Genomic DNA, 21,516 nt, shown 5'->3' on the forward strand with positions numbered 1-21,516 from the left:
TCCTAAAGCTTGGGGACAATCCCAAAGCTCAGAGCTCAGGAACAATCCCAAAGCTCAGGAACAATGCCAGAGCTCAGAGCTCAGGAACAATCCCAAAGCTCAGGAACAATCCCAAAGCTCAGGAACAATCCCAAAGCTTGGGAACAATCCCAGAGCTCAGGAACAATCCCAAAGCTTGGGAACAATCCCAAAGCTCAGAGCCCAGGAACAATCCCAAAGCTTGGGAACAATCCCAAAGCTCGGAGCTCAGGAACAATGCCAGAGCTCAGAGCTCAGGAACAATCCCAAAGCTCAGAGCCCAGGAACAATCCCAAAGCTTGGGAACAATCCCAAAGCTCAGGAACAATCCCAGAGCTCAGGAACAATCCCAGAGCTCAGAGCTCAGGAACAATCCCAAAGCTTGGGGACAATCCCAAAGCTCAGAGCTCGGGAACAATCCCAGAGCTCAGGAACAATCCCAGAGCTCAGAGCCCAGGAACAATCCCAGAGCTCAGGAACAATCCCAAAGCTCAGAGCTCAGGAACAATCCCAAAGCTCAGGAACAATCCCAAAGCTCAGGAACAATCCCAAAGCTCAGAGCTCAGGAACAATCCCAGAGCTCAGGAACAATCCCAAAGCTCAGGAACAATCCCAAAGCTCAGAGCCCAGGAACAATCCCAAAGCTTGGGAACAATCCCAAAGCTCAGGAACAATCCCAGAGCTCAGGAACAATCCCAGAGCTCAGAGCTCAGGAACAATCCCAAAGCTTGGGAACAATCCCAAAGCTCGGAGCTCAGGAGCTTCCCAAGGCCCAGCCAGCTGCTCCAGGGGAGCTCTGCATTCCCAGGGAAGCTCCTGCTCCCTCAGCAGCAGCAGCCAGCCCTGGCAGGCCCATCCTGGGGTCAGGGACACCCCTCTCCTGCCCTTTTCCAGGTGTCCTGGATCGTGGAGGCCCAAGGAAACCGAGTCAGGGTGCCCAGAGCAGCTGGGGCTGCCCCTGGACCCATGGACGTGTCCAGGCCAGGCTGGATGGGGCTGGGAGCAGCTGGGACAGGGGGAGGTGTCCCTGCCATGGCAGGGGTGGGATGGGGATATTTGCAGTCCCTTCCCAGCCAAAGCCTTCCCCGAGTCCAGGACCTCCATCTCCCCTCTCCTTGTCCAGGAGGAACCAGCACAGAGCTTTGCTGCTGGCCAAGGAGCAGGTTTGGGTTTGACCCCCAGCTGGAGCTTCCCTCTGTCCCACCCTCAGGAAAACTGGGAACACATGTTAGAGATATGGGAAATGCAGAGTGTTAAACACAGAATTCTCCAGATCCTTACTGCAGCTGGGATCCCTGGGATCTCCTCCAGGCTCTGCCATGGCTGCATCCCAGAGCTGTTCCCACCTCTCCAGGGCCAACACCTTCCTGGACAGCAGGAGCTGAAAGGAAAATCAAAGTGATCTTTCCTCCTCTTTGCTGAAGGACTGACTCCATGCTGAGCTCTGCAGGCTCCTGGGATCACAGAACCCTGGAATTGCTCAGTTGGAAAAGCCCTCAGAGATGACTGAGCCCAACCATCAACACAGCACCACCCTGCTCATCCCTGACCATGTCCCAGGTGCCACATCCACACTTTTCTTGGACATTCCCAGGGATGGGGACTCCCCACTGCCCTGAGCAGCCCCTTCCAGTGCTTTACAACCCTTTCCAGGAAGGAATTCTCTCAATATCTATCCCAAACTTCCCCTGCTGCAACTCGAGGCCGTTTTTCCCTTGTTCCCTGGTAGCAGATCCCAAATCCCCCCTGGCTCCCCCAGGGCTCTGTCAGGGAATTGAGGAGAGGGAGAGGGTCCCCCTAAGCCTCCTTTTCTCCAGGCTGAGCACAGGGACTCGTTTTGATTATTCTGAGCTGTATTTGTGGCAAACTCAAAGGATTTGGCTGTGCCAAAGCCAAGCAGAGGCAATTCTGGAGCTGGGCCACTCCTGAGCCTTATCAGCAATTCCAAAGTCCAGGAATGAGAGATAAGGAACCACTGTGCAGTTACAGACACACCACGCATGGACAGCATGGAAAAGCTGGAAAAAGAGGAAGTATAAACTCCAGAAAAATAAAATAGGAACTATCAACTCCATAAAAATGAAATAGGAATTATCAACTCCACAAAAATAAAATAGGAATTATCAACTCCAACCCACACTCAAAGAGCAGCCCAGGAGGATTCCCCAGGCACATCCTGGGGGGATTCCCAGTAAATAAGGAAATAAGGAACATGAACCAGGGTCTCTGGGAAGGAGAGGATCCTTCCAGCCAGGTGCAGGGACAACAATTTGGGAGGCACCTTCCTAACAACTCTTCCTAGAATTTTTCACAGGGAAGCACAAAAATCCCCAAAGGAAAAAGAAAGGCAGAAATTCTTCCCCCTTTATCTGGGAGCAGAGCTGGCCTTAGTTCAGAAACGTTTCAAAGGTGAAAGAAAACAGCACCAAATATTGACACAAGGGAAGGAAAACATTCCAGGGGGGGAAGGGTGTGGGATGCATGATCCTCCAGTGCCCCCAGCTGGGAAAGAGCAGCTGAGCAGGAGCAAAGGGAGGAAAACAGGCTAGGAGTGACAGCCCAGAGTCAGCAGAGCTGCCCCAGAGCTCCTGGAATGTCAGGGAGCTGCTCAGTTCCCAAAGGGATTCACGTGCTGGAGGAGCTGCAGGATCCCTGGGAAATTGCATTTATGGGAAGGGTCTCAAAGTTTTCCTGCAACCCTGCTCAGCATCCCAAAACCCCCGGGATCATGGAATGGTTTGGGTGGGAAGGGAACTTAAAATCCATCCCATCCCATCCCATGGGCAGGGACACCTTCCACTCTCCCAGGCTGCTCCAAGCCCTGTCCAGCCTGGCCTTGGGCACTTCCAGATCCAGGGGCAGCCCCAGCTGCTCTGGGAAATCCATTCCAGCCCTCACCACCCTCACAGGGGGGAATTCCTGCCAATATCCCATCCATCCCTGCCCTCTGGAAGCCATTCCCTGTGTTCCTGTCCCTCCATCCCTTGTTCCCAGTCCCTCTCCAGCTCTCCTGGAGCCCCTTTAGGCACCAGAAGGGGCTCCAAGGTTTCCCTTCCCTTCCCTTCCCTTCCCTTCCCTTCCCTTCCCTTCCCTTCCCTTCCCTTCCCTTCCCTTCCCTTCCCTTCCCTTCCCTTCCCTTCCCTTCCCTTCCCTTCCCTCACTCTCCCCACAGAAGGAAACAAGGAATTCCCAGGAAGGACAAGGACAAATCCACCCGGGGGTTCCCCTGCTCACCTGGGCAGCAGCAGTGACACTCGAGCACCACCTCCTGGAGGTGCCACCTCCTTCCCTCTGGAATGGAGCTCACCTGGAACAAGGCTCGGGACACCCCTGGCCTTCCCTCGCTCCCACTGCAGCAAGGAAAGGTGGAAGTACAATAGAATTACCAGCTCAGGTCCCTGGCACCCCTCAGGTGCTGAAAGGGATGGCAATAAAAACGGGATTAAAAACCCCAACACGGAATTTGGGATAAAATTCAGTGATTTTTATTCCAAGGATTTCATTCCCAAGATCACTCACCGTTAGGGATGAACCCCTGTCTGGGAGAGCTCAGCCTGGGCTGCTGGGGCCAGGGAGGGAATTGTCCTGCAGGTGCCTCAGCCCAGCCCTGGGCGAGTTTTGGGTGCACTTTGGGAAAAGGTTCCTCATCCAGAGGGGAACAGCTCCCCAGGGAATGGTGACAGCCCCAGCTGGGATTTTGGGATCAGTGGGATTTTTGGGTTGTCCCGGGCCAAGAGTTGGAGCTGGTCCCTTCCAACTCAGGGTACTCACAAGGGATCCTTGTGGGTCCCTTTCAACTCTGATTATTCCATAATTCTGGAGGTCAGGGAGAGCTTGGACAACACTCTCAGGCACTGGCTGGGATTTTGGGATGTCCTGTGCGGGGCCAGGACTTGGATTTGATGATCCAGGTGGGTTCGTTCCAACTCTGGATGTTCCATGACTCTGTGATCCTCACAGGTCCCTTTTAGCTCTGGATATTCCATGATTCTGGAGGTCTAGGAATGTCTGGACAACTTGGGCATCAGGATTTTGGGATTAGTGGGATTTTTTGGGATGTCTTGTGCAGGCCCAGGAGCTAGACTGGAGGATCCTTGTGAGGCTGTTCCAATCAGGACATCCCACATTTCCTAGAGCATGTTCCCTGGTATTCCAGGAACAGCAGTCTGTCCTGGCAGGGTGGGTTTCAGGTGGGATCAATAATTCACCTTTGCTGGGCCAGGTGAGGCCACACCTGGATCCAGGGCAGGCCTCTGAGGGACTGGAATGCCAGGGAATATTCTTGATACACGTGGAAAGCACATGTAGGAACTTGGATTCCAAGAGCATTTCCTTCAACAACCTCCCACCCCACAAAATTGGTGCTCCCTGAGCACCTGGAGTGGATCCCCCGTGGGGCAGCAGCTCTGTGGCCACAGAGAGAGGCACAACCCTCCCAGGCATGGTTCTGGGGAAGGCTGTGAGAAGATCAGAGAAAAGAATGAGAAACAATTCTTATCTCCACTTGCTGCACCTGGTGTCGTGAACATGTGGAATGGTTTGGGTGGGAAGGGACCTAAAAATCCATCCCATCCTATCCAATCCCATCCCCAGGGACACCTTCCACTCTCCCAGGCTGCTCCATGTGGAATGTGTTGTGGAGATTAGTTTATCAAAGGGTGCTTTCTTCATTAACTGTCCCAACAAATCAGTCCCAGCCATTCCATGCCCTGGACTCGCACGGGAAGCCAAGGCCTGCTCCCAGCAGGGGTTCAGGAATTGCCAGCTCTGCCTCATGCCCGTGGGCCCAGGGCTGCGTGAGGCCGCTGCTCAGTCAGAGCCCTGGGGACGGGCAGTGGTGGATCTGAAGAGCAGCAGGCTCCTGTCCCAGGAGGTGCTCCCGAAGGAGCAGACGAGCTCCATGGCGCACTCCTGGGTCAGGATGCGGGTGATGCTCTCGGCCATGTCCCCGTTGATCCGCAGCGATCGGAAATGCTCGAAGTCGTCGCGGCCCAGCCTGCGCAGCCGGCGCGCGGCCGCCCGGTAGCACCGCCAGGGCTGGGGCTCCACCAGCAGGAAGGTGCAGAGCGAGGCCAGCAGGGCCAGGAACTCCAGCAGGCCCCTGTCGCCGTGGTTCAGGTGGATCCACATGGTCACGGACATGCAGAAGCCGATGTCGAAGGAGGAGCGGCCGAAGCGCTGCAGGAAGGAGCTCAGGAAGGGCTCCCTGGCCCCCGAGTCCATGATGTCCAGGCTGGCAAAGGAGATGGAGGCAGGGAAGGGGCTGCTCTGCTGGGCCCTCCGGATCAGCTCGGGGTCGATGTCACAGCACAGCAGCTTCAGCTCCTTGTCGGCTCCTGGTGGCTCTGGGCTGGAACTGCTGTCCTGGAGGCCCAGCAGGTGCTGGTACAGAGCCACGCTAAGCTCCTGCAGGAGGAAAACAGCGATTCAGGGAGCTCCCCAGAGCTGCCTCTCGTGGGTGTCCAAAGGAAAATCTGACCAAGGTCTGTCCTGGGAGAGCCCTGAGCACCTGGAGCGGATCCCCCATGGGGCAGCAGCTCTGTGGCCACAGAGAGAGGCACAACCTTCCCAGGCATGGGAAAGGCTGTGAGAAGCTCAGAGAACACAATAAGAAACAATTCTTATCTTCACTCGCTGTACCTGGTGGTGTGTGACTGTGGTCACAAGGGTTTTCAGGATGAAGAAGAGATGAGAATGTTGACTCTATGATCAGAAGGCTTGATTTATTATTTTATGATATATGTTACATTAGACTATACTAAAAGCAATAGAAAGGAAAAGTTTCTTCAGCAGCTAGCTAAGCTAAGAATAGAAAAAGAAATGAATAACAAAGATCTGTGTTTCAGACAGAGCAAGAGCCAGCTCTGCTATGAGTGGTCAAGAAATCTAAACACCTACAGGAGATCAATCACCTGTTGCATTCCACAGCAGCAGATAACCATTGTTTACTTTGGTTGCTGAAAACTGCAGCTTCTCACAAGGAAAAATCCTAAGAAAGGATTTTTCATGAAAGATGTCTGCAACAGTGGTGTGAACATGTGCAATATTTGTTTCCCAAAGGGTGGTTTCTTAATTAACCAAGGGTGATGGTGTTTTAATTAGAGGACCAGTTAGGTCCACCTGTAGTGAAGTAGGGTACAAAAAAGCAATGGGTTTTTTAATAAAGAAATAAATGAAACTATAAAGAAATGAAAATAGAAATAAATGAATATATAAAGAAATGGATCTTTAACCTTCTGTGAATGCATGGAGTCTGTGTAACTTATTACAGTTATTATTACAGGGGACCCCACCTGTGCTGACACCCCCACAGCACAGAGGGCCTGCTCCAGAAACCAGGGAATCCTGGAATGCTCTGGGCTGGAGGAACCCAGCTCACCCCCTCCAGCCCTGCCATGGAACACCTTCCACAACAGCAGGTGGCTCCAAGCCCCTGGAATGTCCAGGTCCCCCAGCCTGGAATCTCTTTCCACACTGCACACTGATGGAAAGTGAATTAATCCTTAATTAAAGGAGATCCCATGGAGCTCCTGGAGCTGCAGGCACAGGACAGGCTGGGAATGTCCTCTGGTGGTGACAGGTGCTTCTCACTGACCTGCTCCACCAGCTCACCCGGAATGGGACCTGGAATTGTCCCTTTGGTAATGCCTCAGGGGAATTCCAACCCCCAGGAGCAGCAGCACTGTCCCAGCAGGGTGGGATCAATAATTCACCTTGGCTGGGCCAGGTGAGGCCACACCTGGATCCAGGGCAGGACTGGAATGTGTGTGGAGCTGGGAATGGAGCTGGGAAAGGGCTGGAGCAGCAGCCAGAGCTGGAAACCCCTGAGGGAGCTGGGCTCTCATGTGGGACCTCCTCACTCTCCAACCCAGACAGGAGGTGCTGCAGGAGGGGTGGGATCTGTTCCCAGGAGCAGAATGAGAGGAAGCAGATCCAGGGGAGGTTTAGGTTCCATTTTAGGGAAAATTCCTCATGGAAAGGGCTGGGCAGGGGAGGAATCCCCATTCCCAGAGGGAATTACAGACCCAGGACAAGGTTTCTTCCCAGTCTGCCCCACTCCTCCCAGCATCCCATGGAGGTGACTGTCCCAGTGTTCCCAGTTCTCCCACACGCTGGGCACTGCCGGCCCCAGCGCTCCCCATCTGTCCCAGTGCTCCCAGCACTCCCCACCAATGCCCCCCACCTCTCCCAGTGCTCCCAGTACTCCCCACCAATGCCCCCCACCTCTCCCAGTGCTCCCAGTACTCCCCACCAGTGCCCCCCCACTGCTCCCAGCACTCCCCACCAATGCCCCCCACCTCTCCCAGTGCTCCCAGCACTCCCCACCAGTGCCCCCCCACCTCTCCCAGTGTTCCCAGCACTCCCCACCAGTGCCCCCCACCTCTCCCAGTGCTCCCAGCACTCCCCACCAGTGCCCCCCACCTCTCCCAGTGCTCCCAGTACTCCCCACCAGTGCTCCCCATCCCTCCCAGTGCTCCCAGCACTCCCCACCAATGCCCCCCATCTCTCCCAGTGTTCCCAGCACTCCCCACCAGTGCCCCCCATCCCTCCCAGTGCTCCCAGTACTCCCCACCAGTGCTCCCCATCCCTCCCAGTGTTCCCAGTACTCCCCACCAGTGCCCCCCATCCCTCCCAGTGTTCCCAGTACTCCCCACCAGTGCTCTCCATCCCTCCCAGTGCTCCCAGCACTCCCCACCAGTGTCCCCCATCCCTCCCAGTGCTCCCAGCACTCCCCACCAGTGCCCCCCCACCCCTCCCAGTGCTCCCAGCAGTCCCAGCATTCCCCACCAGTGCTCCCCATCCCTCCCAATGCTCCCAGTGCTCCCAGCACTCCCCATCAGTGCTCCCAGCACCCCCCCACCAGTGCCCCCCCCACCATTCCCATCTGCCTCCCTGGGCTCCTCCACCTCTCCCAGCCCCTGCCTTTCCCTGCGCTCCCAGTTTGTCCCATTGCCCTCCCTCATTCCCCACCAGTGTTCCCAGTCTGCCCCACCCCAGAGCAGTGCCTCATCCCCAGCCTTCTCCACGGTTACACTGGGGGTGCCCAGGACCCCACAGGCTGCAGCTGAGAGAGATTTTAAAGCAGAAGAAAATGAAAGTTCCCAGTTAAAGGGGAGTTTAAGAGGAAGGGAAGTTCAGGTTAAGGGCTCTGGTGCAGGTTTAGGGTTGACACAGCAACTGGATTGTCCCCCAGTGCCCCCCAGTCTGTCCCAGTGCCAACTCGTGCCCCCCAGCAGTGCCGTCCCAGTGCCCCCAGTACCAGGGGACTGCCAGTCTGCCCCAGTGTCCCCAGTGCCCCCACCAGTGCCTCCCAGTATGCCCCAGTACCCTACACCAGTCTGTACCAGCGCCCCCCAGGACCTCACGCCAGGACTTCCCAGTCTGTCCAAGTGTCCCCAACACCCCAAACTGGGGTGTCGCCCGCACCCCGTCCCCCCGAGGTGCCCCAAACCCGCCTGCGTGTGGCCCCCTCACCCCGGAGTTGCAGCCCACATCGAGCCCCAGGAGCGGGCGGGTGGCCGCGGGGAAGAGGCTGCGCAGGAGCCCTTGGGGCAGGAGGTTGATGCGGCCCTCGGGCGGGTGGAACCGGGAATAATTCGGAAAATTCCCGTAGGGAGCCGCGCCGGGCTCGGAGCCGCTGCGGCTGATGGGCGCCGCCATCTTGGCACCGCTCCCCGCGCCGGGCGGGAACCGCAACCGGAGAGAAACGTTCCGGGGCAGAAACGTTCCGGGGCGGGACAAGGACGGGGACAGGGAGAAAGGGACAGGGGACAGGAGCAAGGGACAGGGATAGGTGCAGGGACAGGGGACAGGGACAAAGGGACAAGAGACAGGGACAGAGGACAAGGGACAGGGACAAGGGACAGGGACAGGGGACAGGGGACAGGGGACAGGGACAGAGGACAAGGGACAGGGACAAGGGACAGGGACAGGGGACAGGGACAAGGGACAGGAACAGGGACAAAGGGACAGGGACAGGGGACAGGGACAAGGGACAGGGACAGGGAAAAGGACAGGGACAAGGGACAGGGACAGGGGACAGGGACAGGGAAAAGGACAGGGACAAGGGACAGGGACAGGGGACAGGGGACAGGGAAAAGGACGGGGATAGGGACAGGTACAGGGGACAGGGACAGGGGACAGGGACAGCGCCACTAGGGCAGCCACAGCCCCTTGGAGGGGAAGAGACTTTAGACATCTTTAGACATTTTGTGTAAAGAACCCTGTGAAAAGCGCCCATCACTTGTTTTTAAAATTTTAAAAGTTTAATAGTTATTAAATGGTTATAAAAATAGTAAGACAATTAGAGTCATAATAATTTGAACAATTTGGATTAGGACAATTTGAGACAATAAAAACAAAGAGTTACGGATGTCCTGGTACCTTTTCTGGGCAACATGAGCCCCCAAAAGGCCCCACATTAACAGAGGATTAACCCTTAAAAGCAACAGCCTGTTGCATATTCATACAGCTCATCCATGATGCATAAATTCCATTCAAACACAGGATTCTGGCTGGGCAGTGTCAGCTTCTTCCTCTGAATCCTGACAGCATCATCCTGCCTGAACGAGGCAGGAAGAAGTTCATTTCTCCTGATAATGGAGCAATAAATTCTCTTTCTCTGTAAGATTCAGGTGTCCTGTGGCTGCTATCTCAGTGCGAGTCCTTTCTTTAGGAGAAAAGTATCCCACATAGCATGGTTTCTATTTTAACATTTTGTTATAACCTAAAACTATATTTAACACACTACTTAAGAGAATTAATACAGCATCACTTTCTAACACAACACATACAATATTCATTTCAATATTTGCAAAAAGCCAATCATAAAAAACACATTTTTCACAATCCTGTGAGAAATGACCAGATAATATTGGCTTTTGCATTTAGGTATTAGCCTATGCTTACTGTTAGTGATTATAACTATTTAGAAATAGAATCAATTATCACTCCTTTTAGTGCCTGTTGGTGTAATATAATCTATCAGTTTAAGTATGCTCTGTATTGCACCTGTGTGTAATGAATATAACGTCTGTGTATCATTATGGAAATAACAGTGTGATGAATGTGCTGTGTTATAGGCCTTAGCAAAGCATAAGATGCTGTGAAAAATGTGTATTTTGATTGGCTTTTCACAAATATTGAAATGAATATTGTATGTGTTGTGTTAGAAAGTGATGCTGTATTAATTCTCTTAAGTACTGTGTTAAATATAGTTTTAGGTTATAACAAAATGTTAAAATAGAAACTCTGCTATGTAGGATACTTTTCTCCTAAAGAAAGGACTCGCACTGAGATAGCAGCCACAGGACACCTGAATCTTTCAGAGAAAGAGAATTTATTGCTCCATTATCAGAAGAAATGAACTTCTTCCTGCCTCGTTCAGGCAGGATGATGCTGTCAGGATTCAGAGGAAGAAGCTGACCCTGCCCAGACAGAATCCTGTGTTTGAATGGAATTTATGCATCATGGATGAGCTGTATGAATATGCAACAGGCTGTTGCTTTTAAGGGTTAATCCTCTGTTAATGTGGATCCTTTTTTGGGCTTATGTTGTCCAGAAAAGGTACCTGGACTGTCTGTAACTCTTTGTTTTTGTTGTCTCAAATTGTCCTAATCCAAATTGTCCAAATTATTATTACTCTAATTGTCTTACTATTTTTATAACCATTTAATAACTATTAAACTTTTGAAATTTTAAAAACAAGTGATTGGCGTTTTTCACAATAACCGTGACACCAACCAGAGCACTGGAGGACAATTAGAGAATAGCACACTAAAATTAAGGAGGGCATACGAAATCCTTATCAGAGAATGTAAAACAGCAGGATGGAGACACAAGACGAAATAAAATATATTGACCTGACACCCAGGATGTCATGCAGGTAAACCAGAGTGTGAAGTAGTCAAACAAAGGAGTTCCCAAAACATCAGAAAGTTCAAAAGAACCTTTTAATAATGCATGAAACACATGAATGTGCATTTATCTCAGCAATGTAACAGTATAAAGATAACACTGTCTGTGTACACCGGGGTGTTCTTTGGCTGTTGGGCAGGAGCACCCCAGCGCTGGAAATTTTGTCCTTGTTATTGTTATTGTTATTTACTTTTATTATTTTATTTTATTTTATTTTATTTTAATGTTTAAACTTTTAAAAACCCTAAGCAGTGAATTCTGTTTCTCACAGCCCTGTCTGGCCCTGCCAGGCTGCAGAGGGATGGTGACAGCCACCCTGTGTCCCCTTTGAATGCTCACCCTGCATTGCCATGGCAATGGTCTCAGGCCTTGGCAGGGTTCAGGCGTTTAAATGACACATACATGTTAAATAATTAATATAAAAATCACATTTTATCACATAAAACATATTAATTTTGTTCAAATAAATAGTGTGTAAATGCTACTCATGTCAGCATTATTGAAAGAATATTGGAATAATACTAACCGATGTTATAAAATACTGTATAAATATACGATATATAATAATATTATATAATATAATAATATATAGTAATATAATAATAAATTAAATAATAATAAATTAACTATTTATAAATAAAAATAAAAATAAAGTAATAAAAATTAAAATAAAGTAATAAAAATAAATAGAAATAGAATTAATAAAATAATGAAATAAAAATATAAAATATAAAATAATATATAAATTTTAAAATAAATAAAAATAATTATAAATAAAAACAAAATTTTATAAATATAAAATAATAAAATAATAAAGTAATATAATAATATACTATATACACATCAATAACAAATAAAAGTTATTTAAATCACAATTAAACACGTGGTTACGTTGGGGATGCCCAGGACCCCACAGGCTGCAGCTGAGAGAGGTTTTACAGCAGAAGAAAATGAAAGTTCCCAGTTAAAGGGGGGTTTAAGAGGAGGGGAGGTTCAGGTAAAGGGCCCTGGCAAAGGTTTTGGGTTAATGTGAAAAATGTGTATTTTATGATTGGCTTTTTGCAAATATTAAAATGAATATTAATGTGCTGTGTTAGAAAGTGATGCTGTATTAATTCTCTTAAGTAGTGTGTTAAATATAGTTTTAGGTTATAACAAAATGTTAAAATAGAAACTATGCTATGTGGGATACTTTTCTCCTAAAGAAAGGACTCGCACTGAGATAGCAGCCACAGGACACCTGAATCTTTCAGAGAAAGAGAATTTATTGCCCCATTATCAGGAGAAATGAACTTCTTCCCAACTGAAGGCACTGTCAGGATTCAGAGGAAGAAGCTGACACTGCCCAGCCAGAATCCTGTGTTTGAATGGAATTTATGCATCATGCATGAGGTGTATGAATATGCAACAGGCTGTTGCTTTTAAGGGTTAATCCTCTGTTAATGTGGGTCCTTCTTCGGGCTTATGTTGCCCAGAAAAGGCACCCGGACTGTCTGTAACTCTTTGTTTTTATTGTCTCATATTGTCCTAACCCAAATTGTCCAAATTATTATTACTCTAATTATATTACTATTTTTATAACCATTTAATTACTATTAAACTTTTAAAATTTTAAAAACAAGTGATTGGCGTTTCTCACAGTTAAGCTGGCACAGCCAGCTGGGTTTCGTTTGCTGCTGGTTTCAAGCACAGCGTGGAGAGCAGGGGGCGCCTGGAGCTCACAAGTGCAGGTGAAAGGCTCCGGCTCCCTGCATCGGCCCTTCTGTGTTTTCACGGGAATGGTTTGGGTGGGAAGGGACCTTAAAATCCCATCCCATCCCATCCCATAAATCCAAAAAATCCCATCCCATCCCATCCCATCCCATCCCATCCCATCCCATCCCACCCCATCCCATCCCATCCCATCCCATCCCATCCCATCCCATCCCATCCCATCCCATCCCATCCCATCCCTGCCATGGCAGGGACACCTCCCACTGTCCCAGGTTGCTCCAAGCCCTGTCCAACCTGGCCTTGGGCACTGCCAGGGATCCAGGGATAGCCCCAGGTGCTCTGGGAAATCCATCCCAGGGCCTCCCCACCCTCCCAAGGAACAATTCCTAATTCTCAATATCCCATCCATCCCTGCCCTCTGGCACTGGGAGCCATTCCCTGTGTCCTGTCCCTCCATCCTGTGGAATTTGCAGGCAACCCCAACAAGGGAAGAGATGAGAATCTTGACTCCATGTTTCAGAAGGCTGATTTATTATTTTATGATATATATTGTATTAAAAATGCTATACTAAAGCTACTCTAAAGAAAGAGAAAGGATTTCATCAGAAGGCAAGCAAAGAAAGGAATAATAAATTCTTGTCACTGCTCAAGAACAAAAAAAAAATAGAGTATAATTTCATTTGAAATTGAAATGGCACCACATACTTGGCTTTTGACATGGACAATGGGGCCATGGCTTTAAAAGGTTTTATTAAATTAACAGAAGTTCTAAGTGCAGGCCTAACCTCCCTGCCTGGACTGCTCACAGCCTCCACACAGCTGCTGCCATTGGCCACCAAGTAAAGACAGTTCACATGCTGGCTAAACAATTAATTCTCCTCATCACATTCCAAAGGAGCAAAACATGGAGAAGATGAAGCTTCCCAGGAGAAAAGATCCTAGTGAAAGGATTTTTCAGAAATTATGTCTGTGACGCCATCCCTTGTCCCCAGTCCCTCTCCAGCTCTCCTGGAGCCCCTTCAGGCCCTGCCAGGGCTCCAGGGTCTCCTTTCCCTTCTCCTCTCCAGGTGAGCACCCCCAGCTCTCCCAGCCTGGCTCCAGAGGGGCTCTGTGGCCTCCTCTGGGCTCTCTCCAGCAGCTCCTCATCCTCCCTGTGCTGGGACCCCTGGCCACAGAAGAAAGGTAGAAAAAAGGTGCAAAACCAAATACAATTTCCCCCCTCCTCTAGGCAATGGAATTCAGGGGTTTGAAGTCTCCTCTGACTCTCCCTGGCTGGATTTAGGACCCTCAAATTTCTGTTTTCAACAGGCATGGGAAGCAGCTCCATCCCTTCCTCCCTCCAGCATCCCTCACACCCTGCCCAAACTTCCCCTTATCCTGCATCCCTCCATCCTTCCTTTCATGGTTCCAGCCTGATGAACCCCAATTTTTGCCTGAGCATCCAAAAGCCCAGTGCTGAAATTGGATGGAATCAAATTTCAAAGCCTTTCATCATGTCTGTGGTCATTTCAGGGAACCCTGATGATGCCTCATCCACCTGCTCTTGGACACCTCATTATCTGTGTGGGAATGTTCCAGAATAATTCAGTCCCTTTTTTCATACAGAAAATGCAGGGAAATCCCTCCTGGCTGTCCAGCATCACTTCCCAGGAGCCACATTTCCCACATTTTGGGTTTGACTCTTTCCTAAAAGCACAGACTGCTTTTGGGAAGGATCCAATCCCTGCTGCACTGGGATTTCTGTCCTGGACATCCATCCCTTCAGAGCTGAGGGAGTGAGATGGGAGTTTGTCCCTCCCAGTGCAGTTTGCAGTTTACCTCTCCCAGGTGGGAGTTTACCTCTCATTTTGGGTGGTAAATTGTCCCTGGAGGATTTTTTTTTCCTTCATTTACGCTTGGGAAAGCTACAGCTGGCAGAAAATTCCCTTGGAGCTGGAGCCCTCTCCCACTCACTGAATTTTGAATCCTGTGGCCACATAAAATGAGTGGGAAAGGGAGCAAATCCCTCGTTCCAGGAGCCCTTTGGCCCTCAGCTCTGAGCTGTTCCTCACCCATGACACCTGTTCCAGATCCTTGTGCTTCTATTGCTCTGTGGTGGTGAATTGTCCCTGGAGGATTTTTTTTCCTCCATTTACTCTTGGGAAAGCTCCAGCTGCTCTCCAGCATGGTAGAAAATTCCCTTGGAGCTGCAGCCCTCTCACAACTTATCCCCACTCACTGGATTTTGAATCCTGTGGGAAAGGGAGCAAATCCCTCATTCCAGGAGTCCTCTGGCCCTCAGTTCCCAGCTGCTCCTCACCCATGACACCTGTTCCAGATCCTTGTGCTTTTATTGCTGTGTGTGGGATGTTTTCTTTACTCATAACCAGGGAAGAGGTGACTCTGGCTCCGTTAAACCTCTGGGCCATGCCAGGACCTTGTTTACATCTGAAGGGGTGAAGCAGCACCTGCACAACCAGAGCAGGAACAGGCACAGGAACAGTTTTGCAACCATTTATTAGCAATAGTCAGAGAAGATACAAAATCCTATTTACAGTGAAATCACAGGAATGACCTCTCCAAAGGTTTGGATTTGGAGCTGGATGAGGACTTGGGGTGGAGGACACAGGAGGAGGGGGAGCAGCCCTCCACATCCCACCCCAAATCCTGCATCCCTCACCCTCCTGAGGAGCTCCAGCTCCCCGAGCAGGACAGTGCTCAGCATCCACCAGGGCTGGCTGGGGTGGGATCAGCGTGGAAAAGGGACCAGGACATGTGCAAGGGACACAGGAGGGTAGAAATACCCCCTAGCCAGGTGCCTGGAGCGGGGTCATGCCAGGTGTTCCTAATAGGAGCAGAAAAGCCAGGATATATCAGCAGAAAAGCCAAGATATATCAGCAAGAAAGCCAGGATATATCAGCAGGAAAGCCAGGATATATCAGCAGAATAGCCAAGATATATCAGCAGAATAGCCAGGATATATCAGCAGGAAAGCCAGGATATATCAGCAGAATAGCCAAGATATATCAGCAGAATAGCCAGGATATATCAGCAGGAAAGCCAGGATATATCAGCAGGAAAGCCAGGATGCAGCAGCAGCGAAGTTACTCCACAGCAGAAGGAAAAAGAACAATTCCAGAGGGGGCTGCAGGTCCCTGTGTTCCTCCCCAGCTCCCAGCAGGGCATTTTGGAGGAGTTTTGGGACTATTTCAGAGCCAGAGCTCATCATGGAGCTCCACACTCCTCCCTCCAAGCCTGGAAAGCACAAATCCCTACAGGAAATCACTGTGAGCAAGGAAAGGCTGCTGAGGGCCGGGAAAATCCCTCCTGGAACTCCAATTCCATCCATTTTTAGGGTTCCTCCTGTGCCATTCCCAGTCCTGCCTGCTCAGCAATCCAAGGGTTTGGTTCCCCTCAGCAGGAACCAGCAGGGCTTGAACTTCCTGCTGCCATCAGCTCGTGCTGACCTTCAAACCAAAAAGAATTTGGTTTTGGTTGGGGTTTTTTATCTGGTTGGGGTTTTTTGTCTGGTTGGGGTTTTTGGTCTGGTTGGAGTTTTTTGTGTCTGACTGGGTTTTTTGGTCTGGTTGGGGTTTTTTATCTGGTTGGAGTTTTTTGTGTCTGACTGGGTTTTTTGTGTCTGACTGGGTTTTTTGGTCTGGTTGGGGTTTTTTATCTGGTTGGAGTTTTTTGTGTCTGACTGGGTTTTTTGGTCTGGTTGGGGTTTTTTGTGTCTGACTGGGTTTTTTGGTCTGGTTGGGGTTTTTGGTCTGGCTGGGGTTTTCTTGTCTGGTTGGGGGTTTTTTGATCTAGTTGAGATTTTGATCTGGGGTTTTTTGTATCTGACTGGGGTTTTTTGGTCTGGTTGGGGCTTCTTTGATCTGGTTGAGATTTTTTGGTCTGCTTGGAGTTTTTTGTGTCTGACTGGGGTTTTTTAATCTGGACGAGAATTTTTTGGTCTGGTTGGGGTTTTTTGTGTCTGACTGGGGTTTTTTAATCTGGATGAGAATTTTTTGGTCTGGTTGGGTTTGGTTTTTTTTTGTCCAGTCAGAGATTTTTTGGTCTAGTTGGGGGTGTTTGTGTCTGACTGGGGTTTTTTGGTCTAGTTGGGGGTTTTTGTGTCTGACTGGGGATTTTTGTTCTGATTGAGGTTTTTTTGGAGGTTGTTTTAGAAGGAAGGAAGACAAGGGGAAGGCATCACTTTGCTCATCACTGCAGCCACAGAGGGGCCGGAGCATTTCCATTCCCTGCCCAGTAACTTTCCCTGCACACGTGTGGCAGGAGGACAGGACATGTGTGGGGTAAAACCCAGGGCAGAAGGAGCAGGAACATTCCAGCGTTCTGGCAGAGCCTCTGTGCAGCAGGAATTGCTGGAGGCAGCTCCCTGACGCAGCACTCGCGGCATTCCCAGCGAGATGGGAGATACCAGCTCCTATCTGCAGCAGGGATCACCCTTGGAATGAGAGCAAAAGGGCCCTTATCTCCCTGGGGAGCTTTACAGCCCCAGATCAGCCAGCTGAGCCCCAAACAGGGAATGTGAGCGGGGCACGGTGGAAAGTTACCTGAGCACATCCAGAGCCCGCGCTGACGTTCCCGTTTGGGAGAGGAAAAATGGAAAACAGCCATGGAGAGGAGCCTTGCTGCTCCAATGGCCTCAGCCCCTGGAAAGAACCCCTCAGGAACCCAAATTTGGAGCAACCAGGACAGTTCTGCGAGGGTGTCAGAGCCTCAGGGTGGGTCACAGGATCCCAGCCCATTTCCCACATGGAATGGCATTTCCCAGCATGGAAACTCAGCCTCCTCCAGCTCTTCTCTGCCATTTCCTGAAATATTCCTTCCCTGGGATCCCAAATCCCCCTGTGAGGAGCCACACTGCAAAAAGAACCAGCACATTGCTCAGGGTGGGAGCCATGGATCAGGGAAGGGAAGGGAAGGGAAGGGAAGGGAAGGGAAGGGAAGGGAAGGGAAGGGAAGGGAAGGGAAGGGAAGGGAAGGGAAGGGAAGGGAAGGGAAGGGAAGGGAAGGGAAGGGAAGGGAAGGGAAGGGAAGGACACTCAGTCGGATACAAGTGATCCAGGGGAATTTTTCCTGCAGAGGCACCAGGGATGACCTCAGAGAGCTGCACGTCCTGAACAAACAGGTTCCCTGTGCCTGGAGCACTGAAATCCAGCTACGTGATCCCACACTCCATCTTTCCAACAGCAGGAGTCACCAGGAGTAGCACAGAGGCCACCAAGCTCCCATGGATTGTGGGGAACAGGGCAATGCCAGGATTCCCCAAGGCTTTTCCCTCAGCTCAGCTGCTTTTCCTGCCAGGATCTCACCAAACTCCCTGCTCTGTTGCCCTCTCTGCTGTTTGGTCACAGCACTTTCACCCCATGATGGGCAGCACTCAGAGGGCACCTCCAGCAGCCCCTGGGGCCAGGAAGGTCCCAGCTCCTGCCCCAGCCTCTGGACTGGGCTGGGCTGGGCAGGACTGGGGGGAGCAGAAGGGACATGACACTGAAGCCCTGCTTTGCTCTCTGGGTCACAAAGGCCTGGCAGCAAATGTACAAAGCTGCAGGAGGGGCCTGGGGCCCCTCAGATGGACCAGAAAGGGAGGGATTGGGTCAGGCTGGCGGGTTTGAACCCTTTCACCTCTGCTTCTCAATTTAACCCCTCACATTTGCCAGCACGGGGAGCATCCTGCCCCGCTGCCCTCACTCCTGGCTGGAGCCAAAGAACTGCAGGAAGAAGGAGAAGATGTAGATGATGTCCAGGTAGATGTTGAGGGCTCCAAAGATGTATTCCTCGGGGCTCAGCGAGTACCGGCGGTTCCCCATCAGCATCTGCGTGTCCAGGGCCAGGAACTGGAAGGGAAGGGAGGAAAGCCCGGGACAGTGACAGGGAGGTTTGGCTCAGGGAGGCAAGAAGGGCCCTGATGACAGGAGAAATCCCCTGGATTGGGGTGCAGCCCCTTTTTATGTGCTGTAGCCACAATTTAAGAGCTCAGAACATGGCACTGAACGAGCTGCAACTTTCCCCTTCCCTCATTTCCCCCCTGGCAATCAAACCCCGAGTGCAGCTCCCACTCCAGGCCCTCTTCCCTCAGGCTTCCTCCATCCCAAGGCCAACTCTGGAGCCACCCTCCCTCCTCATCCCAGAGCCCATAACTTGTTATTCCCACGCTTCCCTCGGGTGGGAAACACCTGCCAGGGAAGGAGGTGGTCACAGGGTGGCCTGGCCCCAACAGGATATGGAGCAGCACCGCCAGAAATCCCAGGTGTGACTGAAATCCACCATTTTCTCCTCCCTCCCTTTCCTCCTTCTGCCATCCTGCTGCCCCTCACGGGCCCAGAGTTCTCCAGGGCTGCACCATCCTCCAGAGATCCTCTTTTATCCTCCCAGAACAAATCCCAGCCCAGCTGCCCTGGCAGGGCCAGGCCCAGGCTCTGACTGATGTTTATGGGGTAATTATGAGATGTTGAAGCCTCCTTGTATTTTACAGAGGGATCTTGAGCCATGAATCAGCGCCGAGCTCCCCGCGCTCCCTTGGAGTGACTTTTATGGGTGATAAAGGCAATTGCTCAACTGCTCCCATTCCCAACGTGCCCAATGGGCACCGCCTCGGAGCCAGGGCAGCCCCGGGCTGAGCCCCGGCCCCGGGAGCACCGGGAGCACCGGGAGCACCGGGCACCTCCCCAGGCACTGCCCCGGGAGCACCGGGAATTCCGCAGGCACTGCCCTGGCCCCCGGAGCATCGGTCACCCCCGGGCTGAGCCCCGGCCCCGGGAGCACCTGGCACCTCCCCAGGCACTGCCCCAGGAGCACCGGGTACCCATGGCACTGCCCCAGGAGCACCGGGAATTCCGCAGGCACTGCCCCGGGAGCACCGGGAATTCTGCAGGCACTGCCCCGGCCCCCGGAGCATCGGTCAGCCCCGGGCTGAGCCCCGGCCCTGGGAGCACTGGGAGCACTGGGAGCACCTGGCACCTCCCCAGGCACTGCCCCGGGAGCACCGGGAATTCCGCAGGCACTGCCCTGGCCCCCGGAGCATCGGTCACCCCCGGGCTGAGCCCTGGCCCCGGGAGCACCGGGAGCACTGGGAGCACCTGGCACCTCCCCAGGCACTGCCCCGGGAGCACCGGGAATTCCGCAGGCACTGCCCCGGGAGCACCGGGAATTCCGCAGGCACTGCCCTGGCCCCCGGAGCATCGGTCACCCCCGGGCTGAGCCCCGGCCCCGGGAGCACCGGGAGCACCGGGCACCTCCACAGGCACCTGATCCCCGGCTGGATCCCAGCACAGGGACCGGGACCCGCTCGGGAAGGGGCTCTGGGGATGGACCACCGGGAGCAAGCCAAGCCTTTCCTTGGAGGAGCTGCCCAGCTCCGAGGCTTTTCCCGCCTGTGTAAACCCTCCTAATGCCTCCTAATCCCCAGTCTCAGCCTTCCCTGGTTTTCTGCACCTCTGTGAGCCAAACTCATCCTGAACCTTGGCTCGCTGTCACTGGACCAGCCCCGACTCGACCGTGCAGCCTCATCCCTGCATCCCCTCGCTCCCGGGGCTCTGCCGGGCTCAGCTCTGCCTGCTCCACTTCTGGCCTGTCCCTGATCCCTGCAGAGCAACCCAGCCAGGACTGCTCACCCCGCACAGCTTGGCACTCACACCATGCCCTGCGCCGGCACCGGCACCGGCACCGCCATGGGCTCCGGCACTGGCATGGGCACGGGCACGGGCACCAGCATGGGCACCGGCACTGGCTCCGGCATGGGCACCGGCACCGGTGCAGGCACAAGAACGGGCACGGGCACCAGCACCGGCACCAGCACGGGCACGTCTGCGGCCCCTCCCGCCGGGATCGCTGCTCCGGGGCTGCCCCGAGCTCTGCAATCCCTGCCCCGGCTCCATCCCTGCCCTGGCTCCAGCTCCTTTCCCTGGCCCCCTGAGAGGCTTCAGCCCCTGCCCCGGCTCCCCGCCAGGCCCCAGCTCCTTTCCCCGCTCTTCCCCAGCTCCTTTCCCCGCTGTTTTCCCCTCCAGGCTCCAGCTCCTTTCCCCGCTGTTTTCCCCGCTCCTTTCCCCGCTGTTTTCCCCTCCAGGCTCCAGCTCCTTTCCCCGCTGTTTTCCCCGCTCCTTTCCCCGCTGTTTTCCCCGCTCTTTCCCCAGCTCCTTTCCCCGCTGTTTTCCCCGCCGGGTCCCAGGAGCAGCCACTCACCATGGTGAAGATCCCAGCCCCGAGCAGAGCGTAGATCGCATGGAGCCACGGGACCTGCAGGACACACGGACAGGGACAGGGGGACAGGGACACAGGGACACGGGGACAGGGACACATGGGCAGGGACACATGGACACATGGACATACAGACACAGACATGGACACGGACATATGGACACGGACACACAGACACACGGACATGGACACATGGACACGGACAGGGACACACAGACACAGACAGGGATACGTGGACATGGACACACAGACAGGGACACACGGACACAGACAGGGATACATGGACATGGACACACAGACAGGGACACACGGACACAGCTGTCAGAGCTGCACAGACTGGGCTACCCAGGACTTCCCTGCCCAGGTCCCTGGCTCCCAGCTGGAGGGGAAAGGTGGGAGATGCCCCAAAAGCCCAGGCTGGGTTTGCAGCCCTTCCAGCTTGTGCAGCTCCCTGGGAATGTTAGTGTGGCACAGCACAGGGCACGGGGCCTTGGACCCTCCCTCCCCGAGCCCTTGTGTCCATTTAGCTCCTGAACTTCTCCATCAGCTGCTCCTCATTGCAAACAGCCCTTGGCCCCAGCACCTGTCCTGTGGAAATCATGGGATCCTGGAATGGTTTGGGTGGGAAGGGACCTTAAAGCCCATCCCATCCCATCCCATCCCATCCCATCCCATCCCAT

The 21,516-nt window shown here is 52.7% G+C and overlaps 2 protein-coding genes and 1 long non-coding RNA gene across 3 annotated transcripts in view; 1 reads left to right on the forward strand and 2 right to left on the reverse strand.

The window, feature by feature from the left end:
- Nucleotides 1-3,480: 3,480 nt before the first annotated feature.
- On the reverse strand, nucleotides 3,481-8,728 carry BCDIN3D (BCDIN3 domain containing RNA methyltransferase). The gene is made up of 2 exons (XM_071456008.1): nucleotides 8,494-8,728; nucleotides 3,481-5,424 (listed from the first exon to the last, which is right to left on the reverse strand). Exons 1-2 carry the CDS (start codon nucleotides 8,677-8,679, stop codon nucleotides 4,828-4,830), a joined length of 783 nt encoding a protein of 260 aa, XP_071312109.1. The 5' UTR covers nucleotides 8,680-8,728; the 3' UTR covers nucleotides 3,481-4,827.
- A 6,359-nt stretch (nucleotides 8,729-15,087) lies between these two features.
- LOC139604777 (uncharacterized) lies at nucleotides 15,088-17,203 on the forward strand. The gene is made up of 2 exons (XR_011684084.1): nucleotides 15,088-16,164; nucleotides 16,577-17,203. It is a non-coding gene; the product is annotated as an uncharacterized lncRNA (long non-coding RNA).
- Nucleotides 16,656-21,516, reverse strand: part of FAIM2 (Fas apoptotic inhibitory molecule 2) — a 28,506-nt gene continuing 23,645 nt past the window's right edge. The window contains exons 11-12 of the mRNA XM_071456003.1: nucleotides 20,822-20,875; nucleotides 16,656-18,477 (exon numbers count right to left, since the gene is read on the reverse strand). Coding sequence (XP_071312104.1) covers nucleotides 18,328-18,477; nucleotides 20,822-20,875 — 204 coding nt within the window. The 3' untranslated portion in view covers nucleotides 16,656-18,327. The remainder of the gene's footprint in view (nucleotides 18,478-20,821; nucleotides 20,876-21,516) is intronic.

The sequence above is a fragment of the Agelaius tricolor genome, unplaced genomic scaffold (genome assembly GCF_023055355.1).
Source record: "Agelaius tricolor isolate 1412-34295 unplaced genomic scaffold, bAgeTri1.0.p SCAF_55, whole genome shotgun sequence".
NCBI lineage: Eukaryota > Metazoa > Chordata > Aves > Passeriformes > Icteridae > Agelaius > Agelaius tricolor.